This window comes from Podarcis bocagei, assembly GCF_964188305.1.
Source record: "Podarcis bocagei genome assembly, chromosome: 11".
In the NCBI taxonomy this organism is placed as follows: Eukaryota; Metazoa; Chordata; class Lepidosauria; order Squamata; family Lacertidae; genus Podarcis; species Podarcis bocagei.
The window spans coordinates 27,822,751-27,835,640 of NC_138136.1; the positions used below are offsets into that span (position 1 = coordinate 27,822,751).

The following is a 12,890-nucleotide window of genomic DNA, read 5'->3' on the forward strand; positions in this document are numbered from 1 at the left end:
ACCTGCATGTGGGGTCACAATAACTGTTCTTAGGTTGACAGGGCAGACTCCTCCTCCCAACTTTAGATAGGGAAGTGATCCCCAACTGCACACACACACACACACACGTACGTTCCTTACGGCCACCTCTTTGAAATCTGTTTACAAGCAAGCAGCCCATCAGCTAAAACCTCTCTCCCACCTACCCCCCAAGATCTTTATCGATTCTTTTGGCAGTGTTCAAAGCTTCAGAGCTTCAGAAAGACAGTGACCGGAGGCACCGCATCAGGAAAGCAACAGGAACAATATGTTGATCGAAATGCCCATCCGTTTGCGGGCAACCTTCATGTTACAGAAAGAGCTTTGCTTATCTGTAGGGAAGCCGGCGGTGGGTTGTCAATTCATTCAGAGAGGCGAAAGAGACCGACAGTGAGACAGATTGCCGGAGCCTTCGGACCATGGACAGCTCCTGGTACAGAGACGCTGGAGAATTTCCCCTTCCTCTTGCGTGTGTGTGTTAATAATAATAATAATAATAATAATAATAATAATAATAATAATAATAATAATAATAATAATAATAATAATAATAATAATAATAAATCCTGCAGTCCACCCCCTATATTAGCAAACGCCTCCAGCTCCGCCTCTCCCTTGGGAACAACCATCTCGATCGGAGCCCGGGAGATCTGACGTCAGGGATCGCTTTCGTCGTTTTGACGTGTCAAATCCTCATTTCCATTCTGGCTGTGGCGGGTTGGAGTCCTGCTCAAGCATGAGCCGGGCAGAAACGGGCGACCTGTGATCGCAGCCAGGCACTTTCTTGAGAACAGCCAGCTCCTTCTCCACCCCCCGCCCCGCACCAGCCTTTCTCCTGATCGCATAGCAACCAGAGTGGGGAAGGAGTTTTCCACTCTTCCTCCTTTTTTTGAAGCACGAATCCTGACTTCTCCAGTGCCTGACTCGATTCCTTGATCGATTCTCCTCGTTCTCTCCAAAGCGCCCGGTCCTCCTTCTTCCTCGCCGGCTGCCATGGAGAGGCGAGGCTGGGCAGGGCGCAGCGCGGCGGTGGCTTTGCTGGCTGCCTGGAGCGCAGCCGTCCTGCTGGCCCGGGCGGAGAGGCAGTTCGTCAACGAGTGGGCAGCCGAGATCCCGGGAGGTCCGGCGGCAGCCCAGGCCATCGCCGACGAGCTGCAGTATGAATTTCTGGGGCAGGTAAGGCTCCCCGCTTCCCTCCCCACTCCACCCCTCTCCCACCCCATTGCGCAAAGCAGGCAAGTTTGTTTCTCCCGCTTTCCCGAATAGGAACCCGGCGGCGCGCGTAATTGACAAGCGATGCCATTGACTAGCAGCTGGAGATAGTGGCTGTGCGCTAATGGCTCTGTTGCTGAGACAGAGCTACACACGTCACGTGCTCCTTTCTAGACACTGACTCCCTTAAGCAAGGACTTCTCATGCTATTATTATTATTATTATTATTATTAGGGAGTGGTAGGTGGGTTTCCTAGCTCAGGATGGCGAGTTCTCCCTCCATATGGCAAACACAATCCCCGGGGAAAGTCCTCAGAGTTCCCAAGCTTTCTCTCCTGCCACAGGATTCTTTGCTTTTCTATGCACACCACTGAATAATAATAATAATAATAATAATAATAATAATAATAATAATAATAATAATAATTTAAACAGAGTTGAGGAAATGACTTTAGGGATAGCACACTCCTTTGCGTTCTGCGAGAGGTGGCTTTCTCGGGGACAATACCAAACGGAGTGGAATCGGCAGCAGGCGCTGGGAATTGCAACTCAGGGGAAAAGAGGAATGCTTCCTCCTCGGAAGCCCCCGCAAGGAGACCTTCCTTGCTTTGCATTAACCCCTACAGCTCCCCAAGGCGAAGATGGAATGCCTTTTAGCTGGGGTTCCAACCTCAGGATCCGTTTCAATTGCCAGGATTGAAACGAGAGAGAATTCAACAATCGAGAGAATTCAGAATTCCCCAGGGATGGGTGAAGCAGTATGCAGAAGGAGAATGCGCGTGCAGAGTACTTCCCCCATCCTTCTGAGTAACCACAGACATCTGGGTTTATGCAGGAGGAAGCCGTCATTCTGTGGAGCGAGCTTTCAGACAAAGAATGAGCTCTTTCTTTCTTTCTTTCTTTCTTTCTTTCTTTCTTTCTTTCTTTCTTCCTTCCTTCCTTCCTTCCTTCCTTCCTTCCTTCCTTCCTTCCCTCCCTCCTCCTTTGATAAAGTTCTACCAGCCCAGAGCAATGAATCCACTTGCCGTTTCTTTCCGCAAACCCTCTGCTCTTAGGGACATATTTGTGCCTCCGTGGTTTGGTGAAGGTGCCATGTGGATTGAACAAGAGCAATCCTACACTGTATCCTAAAAGTTAACAGCGCCAGGTGTTTTCCACAATCTCCTCTCCCTTCCCTTCCCTCCAGCCCACCTCCTCCCCCCGTCTGTCATGTCATGACGTCACTGTTGTCAGGGATGAGTAACTTCATTTACGTAATAGCAACCTTGCCCCGTTATCTAATTGTAGAGTTTCCTACCTGTATCCTGTACCCCAGCAGTTGACTGCAGTAGTGCAGAAACCAAACCCCTCTGATCTGGTTTCTAAAGAAACAGCCTAATATGTCTGTGTGTTAGTCCAGTGATGCAGAGCATGGAGAGGGTGGAGATCAAAGTCTAACATCTGCTTTCTCTTTTATGATCCTCACTTACCTCTTATGCTTGAAACAAGCTCCGTTGCCACTGCTGGAAGCAAATTTAACTCCCCGCGCCCCCATAAAGGTAGTGCTGACGAACTGCTGTGCTGGCAAATAGAAGTGCATAGGATCTGATTCACTGCTGTATCCTGTGTCCTTGTGTCAGCGACACAAGCCTACCCCAGCCTGTTTGTTACACAGCAGTGGGTGTTGACAACATTGCATTGGCAACGACTCAGACCACCCAATGAAGCAGAACAGAGGCACCCAGGAATACAGCGTAATGTCGAGATGAGCAATGAGGGGCAATGTAGCCCAGGCAGTGCTGGAGCTGGGGGGGCTAGCCAGGTTTTTTTGCCCCTGGTGAAACCTCCAGAGGAGCGTCATTGAGGCTCCCAGCCTGCCTCTGTGTGTGTGTGTGTGTGTGTGTGTGTGTAATACACAAATGTGGGGGGGGGGGTTTGCCAAATTGGGTCTTTGATCTGGGTGAAATAAAGCCTAGTTTTGCCCCTGAGTCCAGGTCCAGAGACCATGCGATGAGCTTTTGCACCCTAACTGAGTCAGCTACTTTGGCACAATCTAGGGCAGTGAGCTGTTGCAAAGAGATTACAACTGATAGGGAGCGTGGCAGAGTTAAATGCCCCCTTGTTTTGCAGAGGGTTCTCTCTACCTGAGAATAAGCCACTGTGAATTTTTGTAGATATGCACATCTCATGACCAGGTTTCCTATATACAAGATCAACTGATTCATAGGCACTTCAATACTCCCCTCCTGTCAGAACTTAATTTGAGTCAGCAAGTGTCTCTGATTCCATAGCCATAGCTCATCCCTGGAGCTTGTCAAGTAATAATAAAGAAAAGTCTGCCTTTCTTTTGCCACGTATATATCTTGATTTGGAAGGCAGGCTTTCTAGCTCGGAGGGTGTTGCTGCAAGCCTGTCGAGAACCGCTTTGGCACCTTTTGTTTTAGAAATTTTGATTTGTTTATTTTAAATATTTCCGCCTTGCTGAATTTCCCGAAGATCTAAACACGGATAATACATGGGAGTTGCTGTTTGTAGTGCATTTGGAATTCAAGTAGTGGCGGACATTTGCAAGCACTCTAATGAAGATGTGTAGCACTTAGATTGCTGCTGCATTAAATGGGAGGCAGTAATGTTGCTCTGAGATTAAGCTAACGGGGTTACATGTTATATGGCCCAGGTCCTAGTGCTGTCAACGTGGTGCTGGCTGCCATCAGCAGTAAACCACTTCCACATGGTAGGAGCTCCACGACGCAGCCCCAACACTTATAACTGGCTCTGGCAAATGTTTGCCAGATCCACTGGGGGCAGTGGCCCTGGCATGGCTATTTACTAACCGCTGGCAGGCTTATATGCAGGAGCTGAGTAGAACATTACAGTGGCTACCTGGAGCCCCAGAAGTGATTTCAGTGGCAACCAACCTGTGTCCATACTGCCTGAATCAGGCAACAGTTGTAGCTCTAGGAGCTCACATTTCCTATCCCAATTAAAAACCAGGTAAGAATTGTTGCTGAGCAGAACTGAAACCAGGCTCCTTTAGTGCTTAACAGAAGGCGGAATCACTTAAGCTCTTATCTCTGTTTTAACACTTCCTGTATTATGCCACTAGCTGGGTAGTTTCTAGGCATGCATTGATCACCTCTCCTCCATTTAGATTTCCACATGATTCCTAACATTTGCTCATAATTGCAATTAAATGGCTGGAGTCTATGACCTGCTACTGTTGCAGCCAATGTGCCAGGAATTTTAAAACAGAACCACGCATGCCAGGCCATTACAACCCAACAAATAGGAGTTATGTTTCTGGTTCCACCTTAGCAAAGGGAATTAGATCTCCATCCATGCTGAAAATAAAACCCACTCCCTGTCCTGACTGCTGAACAATCATATTTGAATAAGCTCCAAGATTTAGGCCTGCTTTTCTGGCCAAGTAAATGTCCTCTCAAAATTCTGCATACCATGTAACATGAGTTCCAACTGCCAGAACACAAAGTAGGAAAAATGAGGATTCTAAGCAAGCCAGAATTTGTATGGCTGCTGCACAAGATCACTGTGGCATTGCAGAAGCAGGCTATCTCAGCATAGCAATGCAAACAAAACTACCGTAGACATTTCTACCAATTATCATTTCAGCGATGATCACTTGGTAATGAGAAGTGGAGGGCACTGAACATGTTGCATTCAGGCTGACAGCGATTCCATATATCATTTGCTCTAATATCCCAGAGATGAGCAAGACGACTATATACTGGGGGAAATCAATGTTACGGAGAAAGAATGGGAAATGATGAAATGAGCTGTGGGGAATCCAAGAAGTGCTGTCTAATGAAATCCAGAGCAAGGCCATTGGATAAGAGAAAAGCGAGGTAGAGAGAGTGGAATACATCATGAGGTGGCTGTGCTCTGCCTCCACAGTTGGAGTCAGCAATGCTTCTGAGTACCAGCTGCTGCGAAAGGGACACAGGTGGCACTGTGGTCTAAACCACTGAGCATAGGGATTGCCGATTGGAAGGTTGGCAGTTCGAATCCCCACAACAGGGTGAGCTCTCATTGCTCGGTCCCTGCTCCTGCCAGCCTAGCAGTTCAAAAGCACGTCAAAGAGCAAGTAGATAAATAGGTACCGCTCTGGCAGGAAGGTAAACGGCGTTTCCGTGTGCTGCTCTGGTTCGCCAGAAGTGGCTTAGTCATGCTGGCCACATGACCGGGAAGCAGTATGCCGACTCCCTCGGCCAGTAAAGAGAGATGAGCGCCGCAACCCCAGAGTCGTCCGCGACTGGACCTAACGGTCAGGGGTCCCTTTACCTTTATCAGCTGCTGCAAACCCCAGAAGGGGAGGGTGTTCTTTTACTCATGTCCTGCTTCTGGGTTTCCCACAGGCATCTAGGAGCCATGGTGGGACAGGATGCTGGGCTAGAGGGGCCTGCTTCCTGTTTTATGTGTTTTTATTTTATATATATATATTTTATATTTTTTTCTAATTTACATTTCAAAATATTCATTTGTCCATGGAGTTTTCTTGGCAGTGATACTGGAGTGGCTTGCCGGTTCCTCCTCCAAGTGGATCACATTTGGTCAAAACTCTCCACTATGACCTGTCCATCTTGGGTGCCCTGCACGGCATAGTTCATAGCTTCTCTGAGTTATGCAGGCCCCTTCGCCACGGCAAGGAAGTGATCCATGAAGGGGAAAACATTCATTTAGACAACTTTAAATCAATGACTTCCCTTCTTCTCTTTCCGTGGTTCATTTTGCATACCATAAGGTAAAGGGGGACCCCTGACCATTAGGTCCAGTCGTGACCAACTCTGGGGTTGCAGTGCTCATCTTGCTTTATTGGCCGAGGGAGCCAGTGTACAGTTTCCAGGTCATGCGGCCAGCATGACTAAGCTGCTTCTGGCAAACCAGAGCAGCGCACATAAACGCCGGAGCGGTACCTATTTATCTACTTGCACTTTGACATGCTTTCAAACTGCTAGGTTGGCAGGAGCAGGGACCGAGGAACGGGAGCTCACCCCGTTGTGGGGATTCAAACCGCCCACCTTCTGATCGGCAATTCCAAGGCTCTGTGGTTTAACCCAAAGCGCCACCCGCATCCCTTGCTTGCATACCATACACCCCTGCATATTTTGCATGAACTAAACCATTCAGTAATCCATTGCTACATCCATCAAAACTTATTTACACTGCTGAATTTATCTTAATGCTACCAGCGGTTTTAAATGAACACAATTTTCACCCACATATTCAGTAAACATTTTCCAGTCTTCTTTAAACGTATGTTCTTCTTGTTCTCTTATTCTGTATGTTAAATCTGCAAGCTGCGCGTATTCCATCAGCTAAGTTGCCATTCTTCTTTGGTTAGGACCTCGCTTGTTTTCCATTTTGGGGCTAGCAAAACACGGGCCACAGTAGTAGCATACATAAATAAGCTTTTTTGACACATGGGACTCCTTTGTGTTTGAATCCTTTCAGTTCCATATCTATCAACTATCTATCTATCTATCTATCTGGAACTGAAAGAATTCAAACAGGGTCTGATGAGGAAAAGCCTGGGCAAGTGAAAGTAGGCAAATGCATTTACATGTCCTCAGCCTTTGTTTGGGTTGAGGATAAGGATGGAGAAGTCCTATGCTCTAAACAAAAAGCACCTAACAGTTAATCATCTGCACACATAGATGGGTAGTAGAGTTGGAACCTATTTGTTCCTTTTAATTCTAAGAAAAATCCTGTCCCCTGTGCATGTTTTCAACACATTGCTCTATTCAAGACACATTGCTATTAGTTTAAAAACAGTGTATGTTGACAATTATTCACGTGTTTAATTGCTTGGAAAATATTGGTGGAGACACAGTTCTGCTCCCACAGTCTTTGCACTTCTGCTTTTGAATAAATATTTTATCCAGCAAAATTTAATGTTCTTATATTCGAAGCATTTCTGGGAAATTCCAATTATCCGTTGCTATTGACTGTTTGCTCCCTGTGGGAAAATATCTCAGAAATCATCCTGTGTATTGCAGATTGGATCACTTGAAAATCATTATCTATTTAGACATAAGAGCCATCCTAGAAGGTTGCGAAGGAGTGCTACTCACATCACAAAAAGACTCTTGGATGATCAACGCGTAAGTATTGCATTTGCAGTTTCCCGTAGACTGCAATACTGAATGCACTTACAAGGGAATAAGCCCCCATGAACACAGATGGGCTTACTTCTGAGCAAACATACATAGGATTGCAGTTTCCTCTGGCCTTTAATTTATTTATTAAATTCATATCTTCCCTTTCCTCAAGGAGATTAAGGGATTGCCCATGGTTCTCTTCAACCATTTTTATCCCTACAACAATCTTGTGAGGTAGGTTAGGCTGAGAAACACTGTCTGGCTCAAAGTTACATGGGGAGGTCCACAGCTGTCAGTGTTTGCTCTGTTGGAGTCAAGTGGCCACCCACCCTCCGTTTAAGGTACAGAAGCTGACTGAACCAGCAGTTGAATCTTAGGCCCCAAGCTTACCATGATACCACTTTAAACAGTCATGGTTTCTCCCAAAGAACCTCAGAAATTGTAGTTTGTTATGTGTCCTGAGAGTTGTTAGGCGACCTCTATTCCACTCAGATAGCTTCAATTCCCAGAGTTACCTGGGAAGAGTGGTTGCTTGTTGAACTACTCCAGAAACAGCAGCTTTGTGTTGGGAATATAAGTCTAACAAATCGCAGAACTCTTAAAAAACCACAGTTCCTAGGATTCTATGGAGGAAGCCATGAGTGTTTAAAGTGACATGAAACTCCTTTAAATGTTGCAGATGGGGCCTTATTCCAGCTCTGGCAATGGGATGTTATCCTCCACAGCACTTGAGGGCAGCAGGCTTGCTTAGCAGATGCCCAACAGGCTGTGTGGCACATACACCTCTGATTTCCGACAGGTGGAAGTGACCAGGTAGCTCAGGGGAGCTGCTTCCTCCTGGTATCTGATGCCTAATGGTGGGGCCACCCCTGAATGTAGGAGAGTGACGCAGACTGCTGAAATTTATGGCAAGTAGATAATGTTTGCATAGTAGGGCTATTGTTGCCTCACGGTGTCAATGTCAAGATTTGCCCCACAAAAGGGTGGAAAATATAACCGTCAGAAATTTTGGGGTTCATTGAGGAACTAGCCCAAGGGGAGTCTGTGGAAATTGGCAAAGCTCAATAACTTGCCGAAAAAGAACAACTTTTGTGATTTTTGAAATACTGTATGGCAACCTTACTTAAAATGCAACAGAATCCTTGCTTTTTAAAGAAAACAAAAGGTGAAGGAAGAGGGAAGAGGGAAGTTCTGATGACAGTGCAAATTCTAAGAAGCAAAGTGTTAGCAAATGAGAAGGTCCATATCTTGATGTAGAATCTTGGCCAGCAGTTTGACAATTGGCTACTGGAATTATGCACTTAGGAAACAAGACAAAAAGCAGATGTGTGTCAGATAACAGAGGGCAACATAGACCAGCTGATTGTTGATATCTTAGTTCTTGGTATAGCCACTGGGAAATCAATTAGGTGTATGTTATTTTGTTCACACCACAGCAGCTTCTCTGTCGTGTCTCTCCACACTAGGGGTGTAACCTGCAACAGCCTACAAAGTGGAGAGTGTTCACACCACACCAGATGTCTTTGTGACATCGTCATCAGACATTATGGCAATCACTCACATCCTTCAGAACTGGATTCAGAACTGGATTCAGCCAACTGAGTTCTCTCATGTTGGGGCGAGGGGGAGAAGCTTTGTGTATTCTGGACTCTATCCTGTGCCCACTTTGAGCCGAACTGTGCTCCCAATTACATCACCAGCAGCACAGCGGGGTCTGAATCCCCTCCTTGCATTGTGAGACACAAACCTGATTGCCTGACTAATGCAGAAGTCTGCTGTTTCTGTTTGCTGAGTCAGTGGCAGAGACAGAGTGAGATCTCTGCCTCCTCTCTCCCCACTTTCTCTCCTACCCACTCCTTCCTCTTTGGTTCTTGAAATACCGCTATGGCAAATTGCAGGCCCTAGGACTGCTGGGAAATGCAGGTTTTGTGACATCCCTGTGCTAGCATTTCAAGTACGAAGGTGAAAGGAAACGAAAGGGAGTAAGACTTTCCTTGCTGCCATCACTGCAGCCACAGCCAGATATATAGGTAGGAAGAGAAGTTCTTTTTCAGCTTGGATTGTAACCTGAGCCGCCAAAGAACTATGGGGCTGGGGTGGTTGGTTCAGTTCAGTATATTCTAGTGTGCTTTACAAGCATGGCAGATTTGCCTTCCAAACTGGATCATTGCAAAGTTCAGTGGCATCAATGTTTTCCATGTGAAATTTGGTGCTACACATGAAATAATCAGTAGGGAGATCCACTTTGCATAATGGGAATGGGTGTCAGTTGAGTAACCTGCCCTCTGCCCCTCAAACTACTATCTGTCGAAATTGAGCACTTATCAGAATGTGGTCCTCCAGGCTTTGTATATGCAAAGGCTTGGTTGCAGAATTTGTTTTCAATATTAGAGGTCAACTCTGACATGTGTGCAGTGCAATATTAATTACATTTGCACTAGCAGCAGCTGCTGAAGAAGGCCCGCTTCCTGGCTCTTGCTACAACCTTTTGCAAACAGGGTTATGCCTAATCTGCAAAGATATATTATAACATGAAATGGAGCATGGCTGTCTTGCGATTTAATGCAAATACCCTTTGCTGGGATAGTTCAGTTGGTAGAGCAGGCTTGAGTTACCTTTTAGAAAGAAAATACAGTATGTTGAGTTAGAATCATTTAATATAATTTCCTAAAGTAATAAATCACCATATGCCAAGACTAAACAACAACAACCCAGCAACCTAAAAAAATAATAATAATAATTAAACCTATCTTCCAGTAAATAGGATGCTCTTAATGCTTCCATAGAGAACAGACATGCTAAATTAAATAGGGTGTAGTCCTCTGTCATTAATGCTCTTATTCTATTATATATAATTATTAGATGTGATTTAAGAGTAACAGTTTTCTTAATATGGAGATTTGCAATGAGATGTAGTTACAGGGCCAGGTGGAAGAGCATATGGACTGTGAATAAACAACTTTGATACTGGTATAACAAGAGAGTATATCTCCCACATTCACTGCTATAATTGTTTTTAGTTCACACAGCTAAATGTTAAACTGTAGCTCATGGATAAGGTTTTTTTATACATATGAGTGAGTCTTGTTGCTTAAAAAAAGGAGAGAGATAATTTTCTGTTACTGATGTGCCAAAAACCTGTATGCCTGTTTCTCAAAAAAAAAAAAAAAGGTTTCTTCCCCTGTGAAAGAAGATTCTGTTTTTCTACTTCACTTTTGGAGTGCTTTAGAATTTCAGCAGCTGTTTTATCATTGCAAGGTTGATTTGGGTGCTTTTCTTTCCATTAAATATTTCTCCAGTTCTCAGCAGCCTCCCCAGTGGCTTGCACTTCCAGGTCTGGAAAAGGCCCATGGACAACATCCCTGGATTTTAATTAAAGTTGGGAAGCTGGAGAGGCTGTGGAGATCAGTGTGCTTGTTGATGTTGTTTTTAAGGGAAGTTCTTCCTTTTACCTTAAAAAATATATATCCACACTGATTTCTCTACAATTAAAAAAGACATAAATGTTGTGAGTCTAAAATACGCCTCTGAGATTCTTAGAAAAGGGGTGGGATAGAAATGCAATAAAAATACTTTGGTGCACTAATAATAATAATAATAATAATAATAATAATAATAATAATAACAACAACAACAACTCCAGGGTCTTTATAGATGTTGCTATTGGCAAATATATTCCAGGTGTCTTGGGCAGAACAACAGTATGAAAAGAAGAGAAGTAAGCGTTCGGTACTGCGGGACTCAGCAGAAAATCTTTTCAATGACCCCATGTGGAATCAACAATGGTATCTGGTAAGAGGTTGCATTTATATGTAGACTCTACATGTCTTAAGAAAATTCAAAAGTCATCTATGAACTGTGGTGCAACCATTTAGGCTGCAATCCTAAACACCCTTCGTAGGGAGCAAGTGCCATTGCACTGAACCGAGTGGGACTTACTTTTGAGTAACGATCCATAGGATTGCACTGTATGAGGCATGCAAGGTATTCAACTCTTGACAAGCAATTTTCTACTCCTTCTACTCTCAGCTTCCAAATTATAAAATTAAGAGCATAGTGCACAAGAACTTTTGCAAAATGTTTTCACCTTTTGAGATGGATTTTTCTTTTCTCTAATAAGTCTCTTATTGCTTATGTCACTGGTCACTGGCTACCAAGTATCCCCCCCCCACACACACACATTCAGGTTCTGAAAATGGAAAATTCAACAGCTATCAAAGAACAGACTGGTGGTTTGGAATAATCTCTCGACTGCAACTGTTAGAATAAAATGCATTGAAGTTGCAATCAGAAGCAGACTAAGTGAGCAGGAAGGCACTTCCACTCACACATCGGGGAGGGGGGCACAATTTCTGCCAACTCCATCAGCAGCCCATTGTGCCACACCCCACACTCTGTGTTTGCTACTGTGACACAGAATGGGAAATCCCATCCCACAAGTGAGCATGGTTCCGACCTGTCAGGGAACTGCCATCAGCTCAGAGGTGAGAGGTGGAAGGGCAGCTGGGTTACAGGAAGCCTCCAAAGATCATGAGAAGCAGCACTTCCTCCAAGGAGGAGGGAAGCCCCACCTTTAGTGGGGAAGGTATGCAGGGCTCGGAGGATGCAAGAGAGAGCCAAGACACCGTGCATGAGCAAAGCGAGGGGGAGGCACGTCCCCCTTTACCAACACCCTCTCTGTGCAGTAGGTTTACACGCAGAGAGGGGAGGCGTTGGATGGGGGTCAAGACACTACTCCGCTGGGGAAAGTTTAAGGACCGCCCACTCTCAGATTCTGCTAGTGACTGAGCAAGACATGGAATTGAGACGTTCTGCACTGTAAATGCTTTTGCACCAATAATAAAGCCTTTGAAAAGACCAGTGGGGATCTTGCCTGTTCGCTCTTGAGCAACCACGCTGGTAGGCATAACACGACCCAACAGACTTTACTTATGAGGAAAGAAGATCAGGCTACAATTTAAAGCACGCTTACTGTGAACCAAATCCCATTAAGTATGATATGACTTGTTTTTGCTTAATATTGGGAAGTACATTGCAAGAATTATTGGGCATAATCCAAAGTTAAGCCCTGCTGATCTGACTGGAGAGCAGGAGAGCGCATGCTTTGCAAGCAGAAATTCCCAGGTTCAATCCCCACCTTCTCCAGGAATATATATAAATGTATTATCCTTTATTTTTCCTAGCAAGACACAAGAATGACTCCGTCTCTGCCAAAATTGGATCTCCATGTTATCCCTGTGTGGCAAAAGGGGATTACTGGGAAAGGTGTTGTCGTTACAGTGCTTGATGATGGCTTGGAGTGGAACCACACCGACATTTATATTAACTATGTGAGTTTTATACTTCAGCAATCAATCAGTTATTATTTACCAATGGAGTGGCTAGACTCTTGGGGCTTGGATGTGGAAAATGAGTTTTATCTCCCTGCTCAGCAATGAGGCTCACTGGGTGACCTTCAAGTCACTCTCTGTCTGCCTGAACTGCCTGACATAGGTATTGTGAGGATAAAAATGGAATCCTTCAATAAAGGCTAGGAGATTACAAAGATGACAAATAAAGTTAAAC

General features: G+C 44.9%; 1 protein-coding gene across 2 annotated transcripts in view; it reads left to right on the top strand.

The window, feature by feature from the left end:
* The first annotated feature begins 656 nt into the window (after positions 1–656).
* PCSK1 (proprotein convertase subtilisin/kexin type 1) overlaps positions 657–12,890 on the top strand; it is a 32,646-nt gene continuing 20,412 nt past the window's right edge. The window contains exons 1-4 of one of the 2 annotated variants that reach the window (XM_081212382.1): positions 657–1,194; positions 7,224–7,328; positions 11,007–11,117; positions 12,509–12,655. In XM_081212382.1, the coding sequence (XP_081068508.1) occupies positions 1,012–1,194; positions 7,224–7,328; positions 11,007–11,117; positions 12,509–12,655 (546 nt within the window). In that variant the 5' untranslated portion in view covers positions 657–1,011. The remainder of the gene's footprint in view (positions 1,195–7,223; positions 7,329–11,006; positions 11,118–12,508; positions 12,656–12,890) is intronic. The other variant, XM_081212383.1, reaches the window with a different exon arrangement.